This window comes from Balaenoptera musculus, chromosome 6 (assembly GCF_009873245.2).
Source record: "Balaenoptera musculus isolate JJ_BM4_2016_0621 chromosome 6, mBalMus1.pri.v3, whole genome shotgun sequence".
Classification (NCBI taxonomy): domain Eukaryota; kingdom Metazoa; phylum Chordata; class Mammalia; order Artiodactyla; family Balaenopteridae; genus Balaenoptera; species Balaenoptera musculus.
This window is the reverse complement of record NC_045790.1, coordinates 79,286,401-79,313,689: the sequence shown is the minus strand read 5'-3', so window position 1 is coordinate 79,313,689 and position 27,289 is coordinate 79,286,401. Positions and strand designations below refer to the sequence as shown.

The window sequence follows — 27,289 nt, the reverse complement described above, 5'->3', positions numbered from 1 at the left end:
GTTGCTCTGAGGCTGGCAGCTACTTCACGGAGAATTTCCCTTCCTACCCCGATGGAGACCAGGAACCATGATCCCATGATGTCTTCTTTCAGCTACCTTATTCCTCTTTGGAGGCCCCTTTTCTATTCCATGTGCCCAGGACTAGAGATTGGGTAGGAGAGGAGGGAGAGGTAGGGCACCAGGACCCTCAATGCCCAGGGAATTTCTGAGAGGGCTAAATGGTATCCCCTAGGCTGACTCCCTATGATTCAAGGTATCATACCCATACTCCCATGTTTGGCCTTCAGGATTCCCACCTAGGCCTCCCTGAATTGGCTTATCTCACTATCTCTCTATGGGTTGCTCCTTTCTTGAAGCCCCTTGGTTTACCTAGTCCTGCACCAATAACTCTATTTCCTTTCACTTTTGTACACACTCAATTTACTGTACAGCACAATTTCTGTGTTTCTCTCTACAAAGATAAAATTCACACAGGAAAACTTGGATTTCTACAACTGATGATTATTCTCTGTGGCAGAGGATTCTTTACTTTATCCAATGATACCTCTCTAGGTGATCAGCTCCCTCCCTTGCTCTATAAATTATTCCATTTATATTTGACTTTGTAGAGCTTGGCTATTGCTGTCCTCCTCACTCCTGGGAATACTCTTCAAGGGCCCAGGGGCTTCAGCCCTAAGAGGCTCGCTGTTGGTCTTACCTGGTCAAACAGACTCAAGCCCAGGACAGGGAGGGAGGTGTAGACCAGGTTGTAGAAAGTGATAAACCAGGTATCATAAACTGTCTGGAAGAATACCAAGGAGATTTCTTAGATTCGTCTCTTCTCCAAAGTCTCAGCTCCACCTCCCAGGTCCAAGAGAAGCCCTTCTGCCCTACACCTACCCATCACCATACTAACCTAGAGCAGGATTTGGATTTCCGAAATCTGACTGAGAAGGCTGACCCCAGACTCTGTTTGGTCCCTGGGTCCCAGGCTGGCATAAGCTCACATCAAACTTGTTTGTGGCCAACCTGACAAGGCTGATTTAGACCAACCTCACCATGACCTGTACTGCTTCTCCCTATACAGAAAGGACCCAGAGTGGCTGCTAGGGAATACTAGGTGTACCCCTACACTCCCAGGCATGTAAGCCTCTGGGTTCTTTATCTGCTTTATGGCATTCAGTAGTTTCTATAACCCTGGACATTTTCTAACACTGGCAAGCAGAATAGACCCAATGACCCTTCCCCAGCTGGGTGCTTCATTCTGGGCCTAGAGAGGGCTCCTTTCTTTACTAACCACAAGAGGTCAGCAGTAACTAACACATACATACACATACACCTCCCACAAACCATACTGGCTTTGTTAGACACTAGGGGTAGACAAGCCTACTATTGTCTGCTGACTGGTCTGTTTCCCCTGGAGCCCAAGGTGACAAAGGTAGTAGGGATCTCCCAAGATAATCATTCCTGAGGTTGTTTCTCTTTGGGAATCCTTGAGAGACTCCTGAAAAACTTCTCATAGGAAAAGGGACTTCTCGTAGAACATCAACATCTAAGTGTCACCTCTCCCCACTTCTGTGGGGGAGACTTCATATTCATTAGAGCAAAAATAGGGTGTGTTTGGCAGCGTGGTATGTCTGGGTGAGGAAGGAGAAGTAAAGGGAAGCTGTGTTTCCAAGTATGGCTACAGGTAAATGCCAGAACCAGCCTGTCTGGCAAGACCCAAAGGCCCCTTGAGACTTAGCCTGTTCCATAAAGATTACTCTGGATCCTAAAAAAAACCCCCCAGACCCAGGAATCTCACCCCCACCCCCATTACATATGTTTGGAAATTCTAGGTCTCTATGTCATGGAAAAAATGAAAATATCTCATGGGAGAGTTCTGTTGGTAGGAGTCAAGGCCAAGTCAGAGCCAGGACAGAAAAGTTAGTGTTGAGAAATCTAAGGTTAAGTGTAGGGTTAGGAGATGGGATCATCATGGGTGAGAAGTTTAATGGATAGATGGCAGCATGTCATACACAGGTCTCTAGAGGAGAAAAGGGGTCTGAACTGGCTGAAGTGGGGGGTGATCAGAGAAGACCCAGTTGACGAGAGTGGGGAATGCCACTTGACCTCCTACCTGTGCAGAGAACCCGCTGTAGAAGGCATACCAGAAGTGCACCAGAGTGAAGGCAAAGTTTTTGTAAAAGAAGTAGCTGAGAAACTTGCACATGCGATTATAGGACCAGCGGCCATGGACCAAGAGTAGACGCTGAAGATAGCGGAACTGGGAGAAGGCGTAGTCGCTGTTGAGCATGGCCTGCATTCCCTCCTGGCCACTGATGCCGACTCCAATGTGGGCAGCTGCAAAGAAACCCCAGAAACTTCTCAGTCACAGAGCTTGTCTTCTGGGTTCCCAGCCTGGGAAGTGTAAAAGGAAGGCTGTAAAAGGAGATCATGTTGCATAAGCCCCTTATTTTACATTTGAAAAACACTGGTAGGCCCAGCTCAAGGTGACACTTACTTATGGAGTCTTTTCTCCTTAGTGGATTGCCCCTCCCCCACAAGTCAGACAACAACTCCTTCATCTGCACTTTGTTTTGGATGCTGCCACTCAAGAACGCCACGTACAGCTAGTACTAGAAAACTGTCCTTGATGGTTTTGCACCTACTAGAGCCATCTGGGCTCTTCCCTACTGCCCAGATGCTGAGGTAAAAATTTCTTGTTATCTCTCGAAGCCACTTAAATCAATTAAAGATGCAGGATGAATGTCAACCTAACACAGTTTTTAGTTACCTAAGTTTATCTAAGGAGCTAAAATCCAACTGTTGGGAGGAATATGTGATGTACATACTTTGTTAGTAAGAAACGAGTTCTTCAGGAAGCTTAAGGTGACTTTTTCTGGATAAAGCAAGGATTATGCTTGATGGAAGGTAAGACTTAAGTTTCTAAAAGTTTTAATCAGTCTGTTGTAATATAGGCCAAATTCTTTGATCTTCTGGTATATACCTATTACATTGCTTAACAGAATGATTGAAACCTCTAAGGCTCTAAAAGCCAATGAAGTTCTAGAAAGTGGGGAAGAGAGCAAGAACACTTCCTAGTATTGAAGCCGAGGCTGGAATATCTGCTGGTGTTTCCAGTATGGGGAGAGAGGTTGGACTAGAGGACCCCTAGATGTTATCCATATCTCACAGAACCACAAGTTGCTGGAGGCTAACAACGTTCAGCTGAAATTAGCACCAGTTTCAGCCATTTGCTTCTGTTGGTCCGAAGCAGCAATAAGTTTGCTATTCTTCTCCAGCCAGGGGAGTCAGGGCAAGCTCTTGGGAATATTGCCTCAGGGAGGAAAAGATCCCTGCATCAGGCCGCACAGCTAATTCCCTGGTTGGGCAGTCCTGTAGTCTGTCTAACATTGCTCAGCCCTACAGCCTTCAAAAAAGGAACAGACCACGACTCCTGCCCAGGGGTCCTTTCTGTGGGCTTCGATGCCATCTCAGAAAGATGGTGTTGTAGTTGCACAGCCTGTTGTTCTATGAATATGCACACGTGTTCTTATTGGAGCCATGGGTATCTGAGTGTGTGTGAGAGTCACATACATGAATCTGAATGTGTGTGCATGACTGTGGATGTGGGCTGATGTAATGATGTGTAAACAAGTGGGAACTGAGGTGTAGAGGAACATGAATGAAGCTGCAAAACAGTATAAATGTACAATACATATGATATGCAGGAGAGTGAGCCAGCAACACAGTGCCACCCAGATCAGTTTTGCCCATGGAAGGAGGGAAGAGCAAGCCCGTGGCTAGGCACTACAGCCCCCCAACCCCTCACATGCCTTTGATCATGCTGACGTCATTGGCCCCATCCCCGATGGCCAGTGTCACCGCCTTCTTGTACCTCTTCACCAGCTCTACCACCTGGGCCTTCTGAAGGGGTGTCATCCGGCAGCAGATCACTCCCTTGCACATGCACGCCGTTCGCAGCAGTTCCAACTCCAGGTTCCCTTCTAGAGCGTGGGCCTGCAGCACCAGGACACACCCACATTCCAGGCTTCCCCAAAAGACTCTTGGGACAGAGCCTTCCTAGGCCCTCTCCTTCCCCTCCATACTCCCCTGTCAGGCAGAGCTACTCCTCAGGTGCTCCACTCCCAAGGGCAGCCAAGCCCCCAAGCCAGTTCTAGGCATCCTGACCCAGCCTCCAGTGGAAAACCAGTGAGGGTCTCTCACTGGGTCAAATCAGTTGACTGGGTTATAAGGCCAAGTGATTTTTTGGAGGACCTGGTTCTGCTCACTTCCCCCCTTCCCCTAGGTGATGGGCCACATCAGTAGTGAAGAATTTGGATAAGAAAGGACTATACCCTTGGCTTCTCTTTCCTCATTATTCCTGCCTAGAGAAGGCTGGGGAAAGGTGTCTGACAGGCAAGGGCACCTGAAGGAAGGGGGGATAGGGTAACTCATGGAATAGCAAAAGGATCTTGAAATTTCCCTGAAGTGGGTTGGACCTAGGAAAAAAGTTCCTTGGAAGAAGAGAACAGAGTTGTAGGTCTGTGTTGCCCACCAGACTGTAGCCATTGATGATCAAGCCGTAGTTGCCATTGGGCATCTCCTCGGGTATTTTGAAGGGCATTCGGGGATTTGTGGTGAGGTAACTGTTTACTGGGTCTGATTCCAGTAGAGACTCAGGTTTCATCTTTTCCCTTGCTGACCTGAAAGCCAAGAGTAATGGTTAGTGTCTGACCTGAAGCCCCAGAGCTTAGGAAGGAAAATGTGTCCCAAAGTGAAAGTGAGCAAGGTGGATATAGAGCCTCTGCAGAGCACCTCCCAGGGCCTGATACTCAACTGCCTTCTGAGACCTGCCACTGCCTTAGGTCCCAGACCATCTACATACAACACTTCTCCACCTCCACACTCCAACTCCTTGAGCCCTCATGCTTCTTCACAAAATTCTCTCCAATATTTTAGGTTTTTTGTTTTTCCCTCCCCCATTTCTCCTCTGTTCCTTCTGGTAACGTAAGAGCCACACTGGGTGAAGTGATGGGTGGGAAATCTTGGTCCCAGGGACAGGCTGTGGCAGCCCTCCTGTCGCACCTGAGTTCTCGCCGAACTGTCTCATCATCCTTGCCTTCCACGATAAACATCCCATCCATTTCATCCTCAAATATGTTACAGGCGTAGGCAATGTTCACAGCAGTCTCTGCAGGGCAAGGGGGAACACAGGTCGCATTTTGGCTGGAACAGGGTCTTTACAGTGTACAGGTACAAAGGCACTAAACAGTGGCCTGCAGGGCCCATATGTCCATATTTGCCATGGATGCAGTCAAAGCGTGTTTTTCGTGAGCCAGTGGAGACTATACTCAAACATCCAGAGGAAACTGTCTACCTGCTACAGACTTGCAAGTTATTTATCAATAACTAGGATCATTCTAGCTTAGCTTTCTCTACAAAGCCTTCCCTTATTTCTTAAAGCAATTCCTGTCTGTATTCACGTCTCCCGGCAATCTGGGTATATTTCCTTGATCAGCACTGTGCCTGTTTCTATGCTAGATTTTATGGGGGACTGAGATATGTTTAGGTTGTAGTCTTTCCTTTGCATCAAGAAATCTGGAATTTGGAATAAAGTCATACTAAGGAAAACAATTTTTTTTAAATTGAGTCCTGAACCTTGGCTACAAGTAGTATCAAAATTCAGAGGAGAGATTGCAATTGTCATAGAAAGTTTCTTAGAGCAAGGCCTTAAAGGATGAGTAAGATTTGTTTAGGGGGAAAAAGAGTTTCAAATGGGGAAACAATCCAAACAGAGGGCATAGAATAGGAATTGGTTTGGGACATAATGAAGATATGGTCACATTACGATGGAGATAAGGATGTGTAGGTAGCAACAGATTATCAAGGTCTTGAAGTCCAGACAGTGGAGTCCGACTTTACCATGTGAAGTTGCTGTAGGTACCTGAGTAGAGGAGTAACATCACAAAAGCAGTATTTTAGGAAGGTTAAACTGATGGTTGTATGTAGGCTATATTGAAATTAATAAGGTCAAGAAACAGATCAGTTCCGAAGTTTTTGCAGAAGTACAGCCAACAGGGTACAAAGGCTAAACTAGGGTGGTGGCATAGTTAAGAGGATTTTCAGAAGAATTAGTGGAACATGGTAAGAGAGTAAATCTTTGGGACAACAGAGAGGGTATAGTCAAAGACAACCCTAAAAGTTTTTAGCTTGTGAGTTCCTGGATGACAGAGGCCATGTCTGACTGATTCATCTCTGTGTTCTCCATGCCTAATACAGTATCTGGCATAAAGTACTATATATGCTTAGCAAATTATATGCAAGACTGGGAGTGAAGGTGTTCTCTAAGGACTTGACCTGGGTTATAAGGTATTTGTCAAATAAATGGCTAAGAAAAAAAGGAAATGAAAAAGAAAAAGAAGAAATGGCTAAGGTGGACAGGGAAGAGGATTGGTCAGGCAAGGAGCTCCCCTTTACCTTGCTTATCTCCAGTTAAAACCCAGATTTTAATTTTGGCTTTGTTCAGGGTGATGATCGTCTCAGGTACTCCATCCTGCAGCTTGTCGTCTATGGCTGTGGCCCCTAACAGCTTTGAACAGAAATATCAGTGAGTGAGGCAAAGGAAGAGGCTCATTGCATTTAGTGGTACCCAACAACTCGACTGGCACCTCAGCATCCTCTTTAGTAAGCTGGCTCTGTCCTGGCACGGGGACCCCAATGGTATAAAACTCACTACACTCTGCCCCTCAACAGACAGCTTTTCAACCACACACTGAAATCAAATTTAGAAACACAGAATATAAGGAACCAAAGAGGGAAAAGACTCGCACAAGTCGTACATGAAGCTTTGTGCCACTTCTAAATCCTCTGTTTCTCAACACACTCTCACTTCTTCCTTGCTTCATAGCACGTTTCCTGGCTTTGGTCTCCAAAAGCAGTGGGTCCCAGACAAGGGATCCCCAAATCCAACTCCAGTTTTTCTTTCAACTCTAAAAGGGCTTGGGTGAACTTCATTTGTTTGTACCTACTGAGGGCCTCTAAGGTTTTCAAGGCCTTTCCCACACTACATTGAAAGTATGTTGGTCCAACATCGTGCCGTCTCTCAGTGATACCCTAATTGTACTGACTGACCACAGGGATGGGCAACAGCACTGGGTCTGAGAAACTAACAGCCGGACAAACTACTGACTGATTTCTGCTAGGCCTCTAAAAGGACAGACTAGAAATACTAACCACAGAACTGATTATGGAAGGAGATTTGTGACCTTTGGGATCTCTAAATTTTCCCATTTGGTATCAGCAATTTCTCTTTTTATAGCAGAGCCTGTATCAATCTGGTCAAAAATTTTGGGGTCATCCTTAACTTCTTTTATCATATTCTATAATCTAAACCATCAGCAAATTCTGTTGGTGCTACTTTTAAAAGTGTACAGAATTTGACCATTTCTCACCACTTCCACTACTTCTACCTGGTCCAAGCCATTATCATTTCTCACCTGTACTATTACAGCTACTTTCTTTCTTTCTTTCTTTTTTTTTTATTGGGGTATAGTTGTTTTACAATGTTGTGCTAGTTTCTACTGTACAGCGAAGTGGAGTTCCCTGTGCTATACAGCAGATTCTCATTAGTTATCGATTTTATTCATATTAGTGTATATAGGTCAATCTCAATCTCCCAGTTCATTCCACCCACCCCTTTCCCCCCTTGGTGTCCATACGTTTGTTCTCTACGTCTGTGTCTCTATTTCTGCCTTGCAAACCGGAACAGCAACTACTTTCTAATTGATCTCCCTGGGTCTGCATTTGCTCCCCTACAGTAATAATCATCTCAACATGGCAGCCAGACTGATCATTTTAAAAGCTATCACATCACTTCCCTGGTTGAACTCTTCAACTGTTTTCCATGTCTCACTATAAGTCTTTATACGGGCCTGTCAAGACCCCTTACTGCTTCTCTGTTTCATGTCCTTTTGTTGTCTCCTCCTCACTTACACTGTACCAGCCACATGAGCTACCTTGCTGTTCTACTAACAAATTAGGTCTGCTCCTGTTTCAGGGTCCTTGTTCTTGTTGTTCCTTCTTTCTGGAAAACTGATTCCCCAGAGATCTGCGTGGTTTGCCACCTTCTTCAGGTCTCTGCTCAGATGTCTCCTTCATAGTAAAGACTAAGCACCCTATTTAAAATAGCAATTATACTCTACCCTCTACAACACACACACATATGCTGATACTCCCTACCTTTCTTCCTGGCTTTATTTTCTTCCATAGAACTGTCATCACCTAACATACTGTATATATATTACTTTTTTGTCTGTTTTGCCTACTACTACATGCTCAGGGCTTAAAACAGTACCTGGCACATAGGAGGCACTTAATAAATATGTTGAATGAATGAGTGAATATTATTGTCTTGATTATTCCATCAATTAGTTCTGGATCATCTAAGTTGTACATTATTCAGACCCTGATTTCTTCCAGATTTCTTAGCTTCTGTGGACAGCTTTGGGATAAGAAACATTGCCAGAAAGATGAAATTTACAACAAGTACATTCTTTTCTTATTTATGGATTTCAAAGTTCCAAGATATCCTGAATCAGCTTGGATTCCAGTATCCAGTATCCAGTATCCAGAGAGAGCCTGAACCTATGATTTGCTAGAAGCCATTCTCAGAGCCCTTGATCAGTCTCCTGACTGCTCCCCCGCCCCCAATCCTGCCTCCAATCTGTCCCTGGCTTCCTCACACTAACCATCAGGTCTTTTTCGATCTCTTCATAGCCCATTGATATTTTATCTCCCCGATTCTCCAAAGACAGACAGGCTTCACTGTGCTTGCTGCTCCAGTCCTGGAAGAATGCATTGTCCAGTTCTCGGTAGGCCACCATGAGGGTGCGAAGGCCGTCACTGGCAAAATCCTGGAAGACATGTGTATGCACTGAGTGGACTTGGGCTGGGTTAGGGCTGAGTTAAGGAATGACAGACTCCATCTGCCTGCAAGATAGGGTTTATTGGTTAGTATCACAGGGCTAGTACCTAGCCTAACCAGAAAGCACCTGTTGAGTTTTCTCAGTCAAACGGTCTAAGGATGGCGCCAGCATAGCTGGGGATAAAGGTTGAGAGTACTTCTGAGAGACAGAAGATTCTAACTTCCACTTGCGGTTAGGTTATTTGCTGTGTGACCCTCGTAAAGAATGACGCCTTCTAGATTTATTTCTTGTAAAATTGGGATAATAATTCACCCTCTAAAGAGAAGATAATGATGTCTATAATATGAGAAAGAAGAGAGTAATAAAGTAAAAAGGAATTCTTATAGCAAATAATCAAGGGTGTTACTGTTTTTTTACAGGCTTACATTCATTTATTTTCATCTCTCCCTGCCTTCCTTCATCAAGTATTCAATGGGCATCTCAAATAGCAAATTTGTGTATTTGTCTACAGCTGGTTGGCTCAGTTGATTAGTCATAGCCAGTAGTGTTAATGAGGCCACTGCTGAAATGCTCTCTGGGTGAGTTAGCATCTTTTGCTCTTTGGCCATCAATATATCCTAACCACGCATAGCTAACTATCTTGCGGAAGTATACTCTTGGTTATAAGGAGAGCTAGGTGAGAGTGTGGGCAGTTTAGGGCACAATTCATATTTAACTGAAGGAGGGTTAGAAGCAGATTTTGTGTGTTGAGAATTGCACATGAATAACAATTCTACATAATCACTGTTTTTTATATTTTATTTTTTCTGCTGCACCATGTGGCACATGGGATCTTAGCTCCCCGGCCAGGGATCAAACATGTGCCCTCTGCAGTGAAGGTGAAGTCTTAACCACTGGACTGCCAGGGAAGTCCCCATAATAACTTAATAGTGAGCTTCAAAATAATTCACTTTGGCATTATAAGAGCAAAGAGAAACAGAATTTATCATCTTGATATTTTGTTCTTAGTTTTCTGTGTAACTCCTGAGTACTTCATGTTACCTGTCAGGTAAAATTAATACAAGGCAGTATCTGTAGAGAATGCTATCTCTTAAACCTCTGTACTGTTGGCAGGTGAAGCTATAAAAAAGAAGGCTGAGAGAAGATCTCAAGAGACTTCTTAAAAAGGAAATATCTCCATACTGTTTTCCATAGTGGTTGTACCAGTTTATATTCCCAACAACAGTGTATGAGGGTTCCCTTTTCTCCACATCCTCTCCAACCCTTGTTATTTGTCTTTTTGATAATTAAAAATAGAATCACCATATGATCCAGATCCAGCTATTCCACTTCTGGGTATTTATCCAAATAATATGAAATCACTAATTCAGAAAGATACATGCACCCCTGTGTTCACTGCAGCATTATTTACAACAGCCAAGATATGGAAACAACCTAAATGTCCATTGATGAATGGAATACTACACAGCCACAAAAAGTAGAAATCTTGCCATTTGTGACGAGATGGATGGACCTTGAGGGTATTATGCTATGTGAAATAAATCAGATAAAGAAAGACCAAACACCGTATGATTTCACTTATATGTGGAATCTAAAAAACAAACAAATGAACAAACAAAACACAAACTCATAGATACAGAGAACAGACTGGTGGTTACTAGAGGGGAAAGGGGTTGGGGGGTGGGTGAAATAGGTGAAGGGGGTCAATTGTATGGTGATGGGTGATAACTAGACAAAGTGGTGATCACTTTGAAGTATATACAAATATCAAATTATAATGGTGTACCCCTGAAACTTATATAATGTCATATACCAATTTTACCTCAATAAATAAATCTATCTATCTATCTATATATATTCAGCAATTTAAAATATACATCAGCCATTTTAAAAAAAAGAAGGAAGAGATATGGCAGAAACTGATTTTGCATGATACTGATAAGAGGACTTGGCAAGCTTAACAATACACTGACAGATTCTTATTCCATTCAACAAATATTTTAGCAGCCTGTGTTAACATTATTTTTTACTTATCCCTTACTTGTATGTTTTTTTTTCTCTTGTGGTGGGCAAACTGGGGCCCTGGGGCCAAATTATGACTGCTGCTTGTTTTTGTGTGACCTGTTTGCTGGATTCCTGTCTTAGAGGGCTTGGAGCTGTGCTTCTGTGTGAGTGGGTTTCTGGAACTTGACTCTTATAGGTGTATCCTCAGTGGTTAATAGATTGTAGTGTTTTAGGCTCCACTATGGGTATCTGTTAAGGTTGGAAGCAGGTCAAAAGATCTGAAGTAGTTTTATGACCCCTCTTTGAAGCCAGTCTGTGGAAATGCTCATTGAGAAGATACCCTAATTCATGAGTTCTGGAAGGTTAAAAGACAAGTTTTCAGAGTAGCCCATAAAACACACACACACACACACACACACACACACACACACACACCAAAAAAACAAAACTGTGGCCTCAGGAAACCAGTATAAGACATAAGAGTTGTCCTATGTGGGACGCTTCAATGACTTTTTCAAAAACTTGAGATACAATGTATGTACCATAAAATCCACCTTTTAAAGTATACAATTAAGTGGTTTTTAAATATATATATATTCATAAAGTTGTGCAACCATCACTATTATCTTATTCCCAAACATTTGCATCACCTCCAAAAGAAACCCTGTACCCGTCAGCAGTCATTTCCATTCCCTTTTCTTCTAGCCCCTGGTAACCACTAATCTACTTTCTGTTCTACAGATTTGCCTATTCTGGACATTTCATATAAATGAAATCATAAAATATTGGCCTTTTGTGACTGGCTTTTTTCTCTTAGCATAATGTTTTCAAGGTTTATCCACATTGTAGCATTTATAAGTATGTCATTCCCTTTTGTGACTGAATAACATTCACTGTACAGATTTATCACATTTTATTTATCCATTCATCCATTGATGGGGATCTGGGTTGTTTCTACTTTTTTGCTATTATGAATAATGCTGCTATAAATATTAGTGTACACTTTTTTGTGTGAATATAAATGTTCATTTCTCTTGGGAATATACCTAGGAGTGGAATTGCTGGGTCATATGACAACTCTATGCTTAACTTTTTCAGGAAATGCCAGACTGCTTTACAAAATGGCTGCATCATTTTACATTCCTGTCAGCAATGTACGAAGGTTACAATTTCTCTATATCCTTGGCAGTGCTCATTATTGTCTGGTCATCTTTTCGATTTTAACTACCCTAGTGGTGTGAAGTAGTATCTTGTGATTTTTGATTTGCTTTTCCCTGATGGCTGACACTGAACATCTTTTCATGTGCCTTTTGGCCATTTGCTCTCTGACTTCTATGAGTTAACGTGAGGCCAAGCCAAAATGGCCTAATAAAATAGCACTTCCTCCAACCTATTTATTCTTTAAAATATTTTTCTGATCTGCCCCTTCCCCATCACATCCCCTGTCCTATTCCCCCAACCCTTTATATATCCAGGTTTAAGGGTAGAAACCCCAGCGAGCATGAATCTGGTTTTCTATGTCAGCAGACTGAAGCCAATCTCTTTTTCTGATATATCTCAAGTCCTAAAGGGTGGAAGTGGGGTGGGGTAGGTAGGTACCCATGGGGATTCTAATCCTGTAAATAACAGAGGATGGTTATTTACTGATATATCTCAAGTCCTATATATCTTTTTCTGATATATCTCAAGTCCTAAAGGGTGGAAGTGGGGTGGGGTAGGTAGGTACCCATGGGGATTCTAATCCTGTAAATAACAAAGGATGGTGTCAAACAGTCCTCTACACAGCCCAGGCCTGGTGCCTTCTGCTCCATACCCTAAAAGCAGTCTTTTCCCATCATGGCTGGTGGGGTGGGGCCTCCCATACCAGCAGGCCCTATTCTTTTAATTAATTAATTAATTAATTAATTTTTGACTGAGTTGGGTCTTCATTGCTGCACGCGGGCTTTCTCTAGTTGCGGCGAGTGGGGGCTACTCTTCGTTGTGGTGCACGGGCTTCTCACTGTGGTGGCTTCTCTTGTTGCGGAGCACAGGCTCTAGGCGCGAGGACTTCAGGAGTTGTGGCATGAGGGCTCAGTAGTTGTGGCTCACGGGCTCTAGAGCGCAGGCTCAGTAGTTGTGGCGCACGGGCTTAGTTGCTCCACGGCATGTGGGATCCTCCCAGACCAGGGCTTGAACCCGTGTTCCCTGCATTGGCAGGCGGATTCCTAACCACTGCACCACCAGGGAAGTCCAGCAGGCCCTACTCTGAAGCAAATTCTAGATGTGACCACAGGACCTCCCGAGCCAGGAATCATAGAATGAACTGTTCTGACTGTGGTAAGTGCTCCCACAACACAATCCTCATCATGCCCCTGGGATCCTGGGCCACCCAACTCCTTCACACAGAAGTTGGCAATGTGGTCAGTGAGAATCCCACAGAATGGGGTAGTTTTTATTCTTCTATCAATTAAAGAGACACAGACACCAATCTACCCCATACTGAAACACACTGACATGGGGACATATATATGGACACACATCCAGATACACAGAGCCATCCACAGCTTCCCTCCCCTGCAACCTAAACACTTACATCTAAATGTTCCATGGTCACGTCTCTGAGGGATCTACAGGATGGATGAAGCAGCTGACAGAGGATCGTGTCTGCACCCTTGCAGAATAACATTACGCGATCTTCAGGTGTCCTCACTAAGGATAAGCAAATTAAGCAAAGTAACCATATAGGTCCACTGTTATGAGAACTTGTCTGGGACACTGAGAGATGGCAGGAGGCTGTTCCCATGACATTTGTTTCTGACACCTTTGGGGGCTAAGCACTCAATGAGTGGTCATACAGGATGAGTGATGTGGTGAGGGCTGGTGAGAATGAGAGAGGACCTTTTGGAACCAGTTTTTCCATGGGTTCAGTATCACCTATGGAAGACCCTGATACAGAATCACATTTAGCTTCTCAAGTCCAAGTTCCAGACCAAGGCCCACACCTAATAAGGAACAAGGATGAAAAATGACCTTCATCCTCTTCAGCCTGAGGCCCAAACTAATTGAGAGCAGATAGTATTAATTTCCTCTATATTGTCTGCCCCCAGTTCTTATTCCAAGTTCAGGCTTTATGGGTTTATTCTCTGTTCTTATCTTGGCTTTGAGGGTTCTGACAAGCCACTACCCAGGATCACTAAATAAGGGCCCTAGCACATGGCAGTAAGCTCACATATGTGTATATTAGAAAATATAAAGGATTATGAGAGAGAAAGTGGGAATGGCTATGTATTTGTATTTGAGGCAGAGTGCCTGTGAAATGGCATGTGGGCAGGAGAAAACATTTGTGTGTAGATAGAGGAGAAAGTCAATGTGTGAATGTATATGAAAGACAAATGAGGGGAGAGGACTGACTAGGAGGGGCACCCACCAATAACAGACATCCTCTTGCGTACATTGTTGAAGTCCAAAATAGCCAGTAGTTGGTAGATTCTGGTTTCCCCCATTTCGACTACCATGACTGAATCAGACGTGCGGGAACGGAACACAAAGCCAAAGTTCCTGGCAGCAGTGACCAGGGCACCTTCATCTGGGGACTGAGCCTGGTAAGTCAGCTCACCTGGCAGGAGAGAAGAGAGCAGCCAGAGCCCATAGAGATGTGCAGATGAAGTCCACCCAGAAGTGAGATTGTCTTCCAAGTGGCTTACATAAAGATGGAGCCCAGGAGGGGACATCTTTCTTCAAAATTTCCTCACAAGCCTGGCCCTAAAAGGCCAGGTGGCATAGAACAGGTCAGTTTTTTCATTCTTTCCAATATTCTCAACTAATTTCACAGACCTGAGTTAGTATTACAGAAGTACATGGAACATGTGTACAAACAAACAAAACATAGGCAGTTGCTTTCCAACTTTAGCGGGTAAAGATGGCTCAGGAGATTGTTAAAAATGAAGGTTCCTGGGCCCCATCCAAACTTACTGAATCCAGAATCACAAAATCTGGGACGATGGCCCAGGAAATTGAATTTTAACAAATCTCCTGAGTGAGTCTCATGCATATGGTCCTCCATAAAGTGCTCCTGCATAAGACTGGCCGCACTTTGATGAACACTGCTATAAGGTAATAAGATTGATAGTTTAGTAAACAATTAAAAAAATATATATATATATGAATGAGTATTGTCACCTTTGAAACTCTCACCCTGGGAAGGGAAATGACTTACTCTGTTGAATCAATCTTTCAATCTGATATTACTCAAGACATTTCTGTAACTCCTCTTTTAGAATAATCCCCATAACCTGAGATATATTTTAGATTATTTCTCTTTTGAAGGTTAATTTGATTTTTAAAAACAGTTATACATCATCAGAGTCTTATACTTGTGAATAAGGTAGGTGGGGGAGTATAATTTTAAGTCAGACATAAGATGTGTCTATGGGATAATAAGATTACTTTCTTGTGTGTTTCCTACCTTGTCACTCAAGGCAGTAAACATAGACAAGTCCAAATATGCTTCAAGTAATACCAACTTGTTGGAACGTCAGACCCGGAGAGGCTTGTGGAAGGGTGGGAGCTCATGGGGCCAGAAGACATGAGATTTGGGTTCTTATCCCATTTATACCTTTCTTAGCTATAGGATTTTAGTCATCACAATTTCTTTCTTTTTTTAAATTGGGATATAGTTGCTTTACAATGTTGTGTTAGTTTCTGCTGTACAGCACTTAATTTCTTTTAGCTTCAGTTTCCTTTGCTATAAAACTAGGATCATTTTTCTTGTTCTGCAGAGGGCTGTTGTGAAGACTGGAAGGTAATATAAATGAAAGCAACTTGTTAAATTATAAAGTGATGTACAAATATAAGGTGTTACTCATGGTGGTATTATATTAAGACTACATTGACTTTAAAGAATGTGATTTACTTGGCTGCCTAAATTCTTGTTTGTTAAGGAAAAAAAGTCTTCTTAATTTAAAATCAGTAATTTCTCAAAAAGATTTTGATAAATTCATGGATGACATAGTCATATTTGGTTACTAAAGAAATTAGGGTATATGGGGATACCTTTAAATTGTGAAGCAACAAGAGGATGACTCATCCTTCAGGAAGTCTTATCAGAGGTAGTGGGGTTGATCTTGGCAATAAATCAGATAAACTCTGTGACAGAATATTACAGAGTCTCAAGATCCGAAGCTCGCTAGATAGCACCAAGTTTGACCCCTATCCAATGAATGAATCTTCTTTAAGACCAAGAGGTTGTTTTCTACTTGAATATATTCAGTGACTAGGAGCCCACTACTTATCTTTACTATCCATTCCATTGCGGGACAACTCTTCCTATTAGAAAGTTCTTTAGATTAAGCCATTACAAATGATATCAAACCATTCCCCCTCCAATCAGCCTAGACTCTATGACATATTCTCAGTCCATGAGGCCTCAAGCCCCTTCTCACCTTCTACTTTCTCTTCTGGTATTACGGTATGACACAATGAGAGTGACAGGAAAAACAAGTGTACCCAGCGATCTCCCCTTTTCACTGCTTCCACCAAAGTCTTGTCATAAAATGAAAACTTAGGATCAGCCAGTTTGTTGTAGGAGAAGTCGACCTTTTCTGTTTTCTGGAACACATAAGCCAGAACAAACAGCAGCTTGACACTTTACAGAAGGTTGACCTGGGGGCAATTTCTGGAATGTGATGAGAGCTCTTAGGAGGATGGGAAAAGAAAAGCAAGATAAGTGAAAGAGACCCTGTGCTGGTTTCTAAGGCCTCTGTAGCTCTGACCTGGACCATCCATTCACTTGGAGAAGATCCATCACACAGGAGACAAGCTAGCACTGCTTGGCAGACCCTTCTTGCCCTCTTTCTACTCTAGCTATCCTGAATGATTAGTGGCCATCTTCAGGCTCTATTCTTCCAAGTCCCAAATCCATGATAAATCAAACCTGAGGACATGAGAGAGTAACTGTTCCCTATTAGTAAATGGTTTCTGGAAAAAGTCTTGTCTCTGGCTGTCCTCTGCCTGATTTTGGGAACTGGGAAGGGAGCTAGGTACAATGACATTACTGTGTTGCACTAATCCTATTTTACCCCACAAGGGGGCTAGAGAGGAATATTGCAAGACAGAGGCAAGGCTGTATGACAAGGAAGCTTCAGTACAGACTTCTTGTTCACAGACTTAATTTTATACCATTTTGCATACCTGATTCAGCATACCTGATTCCTTCCTGCCTCTAGTCCTCAAGGTTATTGACCCTGCCTCAATCTGTGGACCTAATATTCACTACCATTTTCCTGGCTATGAGCTTGGCTCCTTTAGATGTTGACTAACGTTCTTCATGTCAGGTAGGCTGCTGGTAGGCACCTGGGGTAAACATTCTTTTCTGGCTCAATTTGGTCCTGAGACTCTCTTATGCCCACCCTGGAGTGTGGTGTTATTAACAGATTTCTCCAGCCCATATCAGAACTCTCAAGGATATTTCACCAGTTCATTGTAGTTGTGGTGCTACCTGGGCTGGGCCCCAATGTGTCAAGTACAGACACAATTGCGCTGCTTGGTGCTATGTTGGGGAAACGGAAGTTTGTAGTGGGCTATACTGGCTCTTTTCTATAACCCATCTAGAGGGAGTTTTGTCATGATAGTGAGGAAGTATGGTCAGGTCCAGAGCCAAGTCCTAGACCTGGCCAACCACAGACTTGTGAGCTCTGGGAAGTTTGTGGGTTTAGTAATTTAAGATAACTCATTATATAGCATCCTCTGAGGCTTTTCTATAACTGGGCTCTTGTACTGGTACATTCTTTGAAACTTAGAAGCTGGTGAGTGATGTGAGAGAAGTTGGAGAGGTAGATATGAAGCAGATCCTGCATTACTATCTTGTATGCAATAGGGAACCATAACAATTTTCTGCTGAAAGTCATATGATCATATAGTCCTGTGGTAGCAGCATGGAGAATACATTGGAAGTAGCAAGATGAAAAGCAAGGAGACCAGTTAGAAAGCCATTCAGTAATTCACAAGAGAAATGATAAAGTAGTGACAATAAATATTAAATTAAGGGTATGATTTGAAAATATAGAATTGTATGACATGGATATGACAAGTGAAAGAGAGAAACAGTTAAGAATTATTTTGTGTATCCTAATTGGGATAGATGGTAAGACCATTCACTGAGATAGGATACCCAGCAGGAGGAGATTTTTGACAGACTGACCTGGCGATACCTGAAGGACATAAAGGTAATAATGAAAGCAGGCATATATAGTTTTGAAGCTCAGGTAAGAGATCTGAGCTAGTTTCTAATCTCCCCTTCCAGACAAGTAATGTTTGAGAACACTGGACCTGGCTGGGTACAGGACTGAGGCAGTGCTGGCTTGGAGTTGCAGTACAGCATGATCTGAGGGGCAGTATTCATGAATTACTCTGCAATTGAAAGTTAAACACCCAGTTGAATAAGACTGAATGGCAAATCCAGATACTAGACAAAAGGATGGAAACTGGGAGTATCAGATGAGAAGAAACGAATTCAGAATGGAGGGTAGAGGAGGCAATTGAGGAAACTCTTTGAGATCCTGTGATCCTATAGCTATAGATAGTTTTTATAGGATATCTTTAGCTTTGGTCATGGATGGGGAGGGAGCTAAAAAGGTTCTTGGATATATGGATTTGGAGGTCATTAGTAAGTAGGCAGTAGTTAAAGTCAGTAAAAACACGAGACTATAAAGATGGAAAAGAGGTACAATAATAGAGCTCTGGGGGAACATCAGCACCTATGGCCAAGAAGATGAGAAAAAACAATCATACAGGAAGAAAAAACAAGAAGAGAGTTACTTAACAGAAGCCAAGGGACAAGAGAGCTTTAAGAAAAAGTGGAGTTTTAAGTGTTAAAATCTGCAGAGAAATTGGGTAAGGACTTAACAACAAGGTAGTCATTAGTGACCTTGGCTAGTTTCAGTGGACATGATAGGACAGAGTCTAATTATATAGGGTAGAATGAGGAATGAATGAAAGGTGAGGAGTTATAAAGACTGCTGTAATTGTCTATTTCCTTATACACTTTTCCTTTAGTCTGCCAACTCTGAAGGTAGGGAACAAATTTCTTTTGTTTTCCTTGAACCTTTAACATTTATTCAGAGTCTGACATATGGTTGATAATCAACATTTTGGACTGACTGATGGAGTCAGAGGGTAATGAAGGATGAAGAAAAAGTTCTAAGCGCTTTAAAAAATGAATAAAATAAGATGTAAACATTTATTAGTAGTGGTTACCTCTGGTTAATGGGCTAAGGGTTACTTTAACACATTTATTTTATTTTAAATTAATACTATATTTTTTAGAGCAGTCTTATGTTCATAAAAAAAAATTGAGCAGAAAGTACAGAGAGTTCCTATATATTTCCTTTCTTCTTTCCACTCCACATTTCCCCCTATTTTCACCTTACATTAGTATGGTACATCTGTTACAATTGATGAACCAATATTGATACATTATTATTAACTGAAGTCCATAGTTTATATTAGAGTTCACTCTGCTTTGTACAATTCTGTGGTTTTTGACAAATGCATAATGTAATGAATCCACCATGACAGTATCACACAGAATAGTTTCACTGCCCTAAAAATCTCCTGTGCTTCATCCTTCTCTCCACCCCTCCCCAAACCCCTGGCAACCACTACCTTTTCCAGAATGTCATACAGTTAGAATCATACAGTACATAGCCTTTTCATATTGGCTTCTTTCACTTAGCAATATGCATTTAAAGTTCTTCCCTTTTCTGTGTATACGTGCATGCATGGCTTGATAGCTCATTTCTTTTTATTGCTGAATAATATTCCATTGTATGCATGTAGTAAATGGTTTTTTTGTTTTGTTTTTTTAAAGAAAGGATAGATTTGAGCTGAGGGGGAAGAATCATATAATGGGATAAGTTTCAGATATTAAGAAACACAGAATACAGGATTGACTGAGGTTCCTGAAGAAGTAGAAAGGCATGGAATCAGAATATATGAAGAGATTAGTATTGAAAGAAAAAGTTATACCTTTTTTTGAGACTGAAGGAAAGGAAGTAAAGGTGGGTTCTGATATTTGTACAGAAAAGGGTACTTAGCTGATAGTTTGGATTTTTCTCAGCAAAGTAGAAAACAATATCATCTACTGCACACTGGGGAGAAGGAAGTGGGATGTGGTAGAAGGCCCAAGAGTGGTGAATTTTGGAATAGCTAATATGGAAAATTAAGAATTAAGCTCACCATAAATAGATTAAAAAATTATCCAAGTGGCACTGGAAGCCCAGAAGAGTTTGGAGTCTCTGAATTTGTAATGGCTTGTGATCCCCAAAAAGTGCTTGGCACTCTGAGATTAGAAACAGAGAATGGTAGCTGGCTTGGTTAATTCAAGGTTGAGATTTGTTGGGCGATCAGAGAGGGGAAAAAAAGGGAGAACTAGTAAGGTATTGAAGATGCTTATGATCTTGGGTACAGATGGGGGGCAAGATAGGAAAGGAAGTAAAGTCACAAGGGATTGATAGAGAAAAAGGAGAACAGAGAGTTTGTAAATCTTCCTGTGATAAGAAAGCAGGAATACTAGGAATCAAGTATCAAGAGAACTGGAAAAATAAGGTTTGTGATCAGAGATCATGACAAGGGAGTTTACAATTTCAGAGTAGTACACTTCTGGATGGTGACATGATAACATAGAAATGGATGATACAGATGTTTTTGAGTCCAAAAAGTCATTTGAAAGATATATTCTTTTAGACATCTGAGAGCATCTGTGTTGCTAGATCATCCATAAATAAGCCAATACCACCCAAGATGATAGCAGGGATTGGGTAGAGAGGGAAAATATGAGCTAAGGTTTCAAGGTCCTCAGTGAATGAAGTGGAGAAGCCAGAAGATTTGTAAATGTCAACGACAAGAAGAAAGAGGAATACAGCTAGAAGTCCTAAGCGTCACAGGAAGAAAGGTTATATGAGGGAGAAAAAGTAATAGTTTAAAAGTGGCACAGGAGGGGCTTCCCTGGTGGCGCAGTGGTTAAGAATCTGCCTGCCAATGCAGGGGACACGGGTTCAAGCCCTGGTCCGGGAAGATCCCACATGCCGCGGAGCAACTAAGCCCGTGCGCCACAACTACTGACCCTGCACTCTAGAGCCCATGTGCCACAACTACTGAAGCCTGTGCTCCTAGAACCTGTGCTCCGCAACAAGAGAAGCTACCGCGATGAGAAGCCCGTGCACCGCAACAAAGAGGAGCCCCCGCTCGCTGCAACTAGAGAAAGCCTGTGCGCAGCAATGAAGACCCAAGGCAGCCAAAAAAAAAAAAAAAAGAAAAGTGGCACAGGATAATGAGGACAATACCTTTGGGCTTTTGGTATGCGGAGTACGAGAGATGGAGGAAAAGGGATATCCTCCGGGAAAGTCATCTTTCAATCAAGGTAGAGAGAAGAAAGCATTTTAATGAAAAGATAAGGCTGTGGGTGTTTGCTTACAAGAGAACAAAGATTCCAGGGATCCAGAGGAAAATGTGTTATGGTCGATCAGTAGCAAAAGGAAGAGGAAGAGAAAGGTAACTCCAGGGTAACAATTTACTCCCTAGAAGCTATAACTTTGTTTATATTGCCAAGGTCATTAGCAGAGTCCCTGGAAGAGGATTTAAGGCAAATACTGATTTTATTTCCCATCTCCAGTCTCTCTGGATGGATAAGGGTGAGGCAGTAGTTGGGAGGCGGAGTTACCTGTTTAGTACGTAAGTCAAGTGGCTAAAGGTTTGGAATTGGTTCTAGTAGGAAAGAGATAGGGTGAGTAGTATACTGAATATAATGGAAGAAGCCCTATGAAGGGATGCTTAAAATCAAACCCATAAACAAAAGTTGAGATCCAATACTGGAAAAAACAGTAAAATTGAACCAGCCAGAGACAGGAAGAATGAAAAGGAAAATATTCTTACAATTGTGTGGGTTAGGACTATTGAGTATGTCATAAATCCTGAAGCTATAAAGGATAAAGACTGATAGAATTAATTACATAAATTAAAAACTTCTAAACAAAAAACTATAAACAAAAGCCAAAAGACAAAACTGGAAAAAAATAATTGTAACATATGTGCCAGACGAAGGAAAAGTTGGTATTTTTACTATATAAGGAGCCCCTTGAAATAAGAAAAAAAGGACAAAGAATATGAACAGGCAATTCACAAAAAAAGTATAAATGGGCAATAAAGTGATTGGAAAGAGGAAGGAAAATAAGCACATAAAATGATTCAATCTAATTAGTAAACAAAGAAAGGTAAATTAAATGAGATATCATTTTCACAATTAAATTTCTAAAGATTGAAATATTAATACCCAGTACTGACAAGGATACAGTATGGGAAAAGAGGAATTCTCATATATTTTTGGTGGGATTATAAATTGATGCAGTCTATCCAGAGAGCAATATGGCACTATTAAGTGCATTAAAAATCTAGCCACCCTTTGACCAACTAATTTTACTTCCAGGACTTTATTCTAAGGAAATAATTTTCAGAAGAGGAGACAAAAATGTATATACCTGGATGCTTACCATGATGCTATTTATAATAGCAAAAGACAACAGAATAAAAATAGGGGATTGGCTAAATCAATTAAGATACATCAATGTAATTGGCTATGACAGCCATTCAAAATGATGATGTAGACCTACATATACTGACACGGAAGGAGGGCCACAATATAGTGTTAAGTGAATAAAAGGAGGCTGAAAATAGCATGCATGCGACGACGCATCCATCCATCCTTCCTTCCTACTTACCTACCTACCTACCAGACCTAGGTGTATATGTGTGTATATATACATAGGAAAAGCATCTGAAAGGATAAATAGTCCCAGATTTTACACTGGTTATCTAAGTGGGACTGAATGATTTTAATTTTCTTCTTCATACATTTCTATATTGTTTGAATTTTTTTTTAATCATGAGCACAGATTATTTTTTAAATAGAAAAAGCCAATAAAGCTATTTTCATTTTTAATTAATTAATTTATTTGTGTTTAAAAGAAATTTTAATAGCACTATTCAGAAAACGAATAATATTCATATGTAGAACTAGAATTTATTCTCAAGTAATGTAATGTCTTCCAAAAAAGTATCTTAAACCACTATTCATTTGCTCTCCTAGATCATTTTTATGAGCTCAAGGGTTCATCCCTTTGCTGGTTTCTTCAGACATTCCTTACTTTTAAAAAATTTATATATTATTTATATAAAATCACCTTCTTATAATAAGCTGTTTTCATTTTAAAACACACACCCAAATACCCTCAAATAAACAGAGTTCATTTATATAATACTTTCTGATATTATGGGGCCAATAACAGCTGTAATATTTCAGGGGCTCAGGGAATCCCAATCTGTGTTAAAGATGCTGCTGTGCGGCGCAGCCTCACTCAGGTCCCACATGCATTTCACAGGGCGCTGTAATCACTCACCTCCGAGACTTCTACCCTCTGTCCATTCTTGTCATAGACAACACCTGTTGGTAAGTAAACAGAATACACACTTGGCAAGGGTTTTAAAGAAGGGTTTACATTTTTTTATTGTGGTAAAATATGTATAACATAAAATTTTTCATTTTAACCATTTTTTTTTAAACATCTTTATTGAAGTATAATTGCTTTACAATGGTGTGTTAATTTCTGCTTTATAACAAAGTGAATCAGTTATACATATACATATGTCCCCATATCTCTTCCCTCTTGCATCTCCCTCCCTCCCACCCTCCCTATCCCACCCTTCTAGGTGGTCACAAAGCACAGAGCTGATCTCCCTGTGCTATGCGGCTGCTTCCCACTAGCTATCTATTTTACATTTGGTAGTGTATATATGTCCATGCCACTCTCTCACCCTGTCACATCTCACCCCTCCCCCTCCCCATATCCTCAAGTCCATTCTCTAGTAGGTCTGTGTCTTTATTCCCGTCTTGCCACTAGGTTCTTCATGACTTTTTTTTTTTTTTTTTTTTTCCTTAGATTCCATATATAGAGTCTGTCATACAGAATGAAGTAAGTCAGAAAGAGAAAAACGAATACAGTATGCATTTTAACCATTTTTAGTGAACAATTCAGTGGCATTAATATCATTCACAATGTTGTACAACAATCACCATTATATATTTCCTAAACTTTTACAGCATCCTAAACAAAAACTCCTTACTCTTCCCTATTCCCAGCCCCTGGTAACCTCTAATCTGCTTTCTGTCTCTATGAATTTGCCTATTCTAGATAATTCATATAAGTAGAATGATAAAATATTTCTGATTGTGTCTGGCGTATTTCACTTAGCATAATGTTTTCAAGAATCATCCATGTTGTAGCATGTGTCAGAACTTCATTATTTTTTATGTCTGAGTATTCCATTACATGGATATACCACAGTTAGTTTACCCATTCATCTGTTGATGGACACATGGGTTGTTTCTACCTTTGGGCTATGGTGAATAATGCCGCAATGAACACTGGCATACATCTATCTGATTGAATTCTCTGTTTTCTTTTCTTTTCTTTTTTTTTTCTGGTATATACCTTGGAATGGAATTACTGCATCATATGGTAATTTAAAGGAGGATTTTTAAAAGCTTATTTCTTCTGATTCTATCATCCTAGACTTGCAGTTAAGCCCCTCGAATCCCTTCAGGCCACCTAGCTCTCAGTGCCCTATGAGCTCCTTTCCTCAAGCCAATGGTAAGAATAATGCTGCTTGGGGTGCAATTCTTCTCCTTAAGTGTGGGTGAGGTGAGGCTGGAGGCTAGTCATTTATGAGAGACTTCGTACCTCAGGAAGCCTTTCAATCAGAAAAGTTACCTAGAGGATATGTGAAAGTAGTGCTGGAATGTTTAGGATTCTTGGCCAGTAGACAGCATAGACAGAATAGGGGTGGAAGACAGTCTGATACCAAGCATAGAAACACCCATGACCCTTTTCAACCTTATCCTTACCCTTACCCAGTGTATGGTCAGGTCATACAATGAGTAAGAAAATTAAGATCCTCACCCAAATCAACCATCCAAAAATAAGCTTTCAGAGTTTATACATGTGAAAACTTGTTTGGCAGGGGTAATAGAAAATATTAGAGTGCTCTAGCTTTTTTTAAAATTTTAACTTTAATTTTTTTATTTTTTAAATTTAACTTAAAATTTTTTTAATTCAGGTGAAATTCATATAACATACAAGTAACCATTTTAAAGTGTACAATTCAGGGGCATTTAGTGCATTCACAATATTTTGCAACTATCACATCTTCCTAGTTTCAAAGCTTTTTCATAATCCCAAAGAAACACCCCATGTGGTCTATCTTTTTAGATGTGATTGCTTTCCTTAGCTAGTTAGTGCAATGGGCATGAATGTTCACACATATAAGGACTTAACACTATCACAAAAACAAGCTTATGCCTAAGGCAGGAAATAAATGAATAACTGGGCATGGGAGACACATCAAACTCTGAATACCCTTTGATGGCTTCTTTCTAGAGTGTTTATTGGTCTGAGGGGGAATCAGGAGAATAGCAGCTTCAGAAATATGCTGGTTGCACCATCTGATTTAATGTGAGAGTAACTAACATTCCCCAGACATTGGGAATTCCTTGAGGATGGAGATTAATTCTTATACATCTTCATATTTTCAACATCCAACACAATGGATTGCATCTAAAAGGTGCTAAATAAATGCTTTTGGTTAGAACTGAATGGGCTAGATGAGCTTTGCTTAGTGAACAGAGCAGGTTGTGAGAATAAGAAGTAAATGTGAATTTAGAGGCATATAGATTTAGAGATAGATCATTCTTGAGAACAATCTGCAAAGTAATATTTCCCCAAGACTCAGGGAAAGCAGAAAAATATGCATACCATAGCATTTCCCATTAATAGAACACTTGTTGAAAATCATGATGTTCTGAGTCAGGGTCCCTGTTTTGTCGGAGAACACGTATTTGACCTGGCCGAGCTCCTCATTAAGGGTGGTGGTACAAGCCCGTGCTGGTGTGTTCTTTAGTTCATAAAACATCCTCCGATCCCAGTTGATATAGAAACTGTTGCCCAATCTTATTATCTCAACACTAAGGAGAAAGCAAGAAAAGAAGGGTCCTGGGTCAAAGCAGGGCAAGCAAATTCATCATCCTGGTTTCCTTTGTACCAGTCCTGTGGTAGAAATGAAAATCAGAATACCTTCCTTGGGAACCTACAATCTTGAAGGACCCTTCGTACTAGCCAACCCATTGTAATTCTGACTTTGACCATTATCACTCAAGGCTTTACTTGATTACCAGACATACTGATTAACTTTGCTGAGGCATACTCCCTTTACAGCCTTTCTTCCAAAATTTTTGAAATTCTGCAATAATGCAAGGCCTGCCAGAGTTAAGAGCTAATTTATAAAACATAGCATAGGCTTAATTAGAGAGTTATTGCTGCTGTCACGTAAACTCATTGGTGGGGAAGAGAGAGAAACTTCAGACTTGAAATAGCACTTCTTTGTTTCAGAAGGGAAAGATCTGTGAGACTCAGAAACAGCTTACAGGAGCTGACCCTCCGATAAATTTCTAGGCAGATCCAGCCTGCCTGTGGGGTAGCTTTTCCCTAGAATAGCCTCCTCTTCATTTTATCCGAGTTTTCCCAATTGTGTTTGTCACATTCCACTTCTGTTCCAAATAACATGCGTATAGATTCTTTATGGTTAACAAGCATCTTCATTTTAAAACAGTGAAGACTTTTAAGTGGCTTCCTTCCTATCATCATTCATATTTAGTTTGTGGTAGTTTAGACTGCTTCATTAGTAATCCCTGTCTGAGACAACTGCATTGAGCAACACGGATTTTTTGTTTGAGGTGAGGGAAGAGGTGCTCAGGCCCACATTATTGACTTTATTAGTCCTCATGTGTTGAGTCTTGACCTCTCCCTTCCTTCACCATACCAGTCACCAGAGCAATCTCTCTAAACCCAGACATTTAATGATATTATTTCTTTCCTAAGAAAAATCTCTGCTGCTTTTAAGATAAAACTCAAACTCCTTGGCCTGGCATTCAAGGCTCTCCTGAATCTAATCCTAAATTACCATCCAACACCTTAGTCTAGGCTACTCACTGTTCTACGACCAAATCAAGCTTTTAAAAACCTCCAAACCTTTGTACATACTGGTCTTTCTGCTTGTAATATTCTTTTCCTATTTTCTGCTTGGTAAATTCTACTCTTTTCTCAAATATCAGTTTGATTATTACTTTTTCCTGTAAATCCTAAGCCTCTACAGGCAGAACCAACCTATTCCTTTTCTAGGCTCCCATAGCATTCACATATACATTTCTATTACATCATTCTTCATATTGTACCTTAATTATTTACTTAAGTATGTGTTTCCATGTCTATGTTGTAAGTTTATCTAGAGGAAGGGTTGTCTTATTATTCATGTTT

The 27,289-nt window shown here is 41.0% G+C and overlaps 1 protein-coding gene across 1 annotated transcript in view; it reads right to left on the bottom strand.

The window, feature by feature from the left end:
- Positions 1-27,289, bottom strand: part of LOC118896387 (phospholipid-transporting ATPase FetA-like) — a 118,298-nt gene that overhangs the window by 4,711 nt on the left and 86,298 nt on the right. The window contains exons 14-25 of the mRNA XM_036854161.1: positions 25,733-25,941; positions 23,321-23,364; positions 16,313-16,478; positions 14,299-14,487; positions 13,465-13,580; positions 8,712-8,876; positions 6,442-6,553; positions 5,050-5,155; positions 4,520-4,667; positions 3,798-3,981; positions 2,099-2,322; positions 698-781 (exon numbers count right to left, since the gene is read on the bottom strand). Of these exons, the coding sequence (XP_036710056.1) occupies positions 698-781; positions 2,099-2,322; positions 3,798-3,981; positions 4,520-4,667; positions 5,050-5,155; positions 6,442-6,553; positions 8,712-8,876; positions 13,465-13,580; positions 14,299-14,487; positions 16,313-16,478; positions 23,321-23,364; positions 25,733-25,941 (1,747 nt within the window). The remainder of the gene's footprint in view (positions 1-697; positions 782-2,098; positions 2,323-3,797; positions 3,982-4,519; positions 4,668-5,049; positions 5,156-6,441; positions 6,554-8,711; positions 8,877-13,464; positions 13,581-14,298; positions 14,488-16,312; positions 16,479-23,320; positions 23,365-25,732; positions 25,942-27,289) is intronic.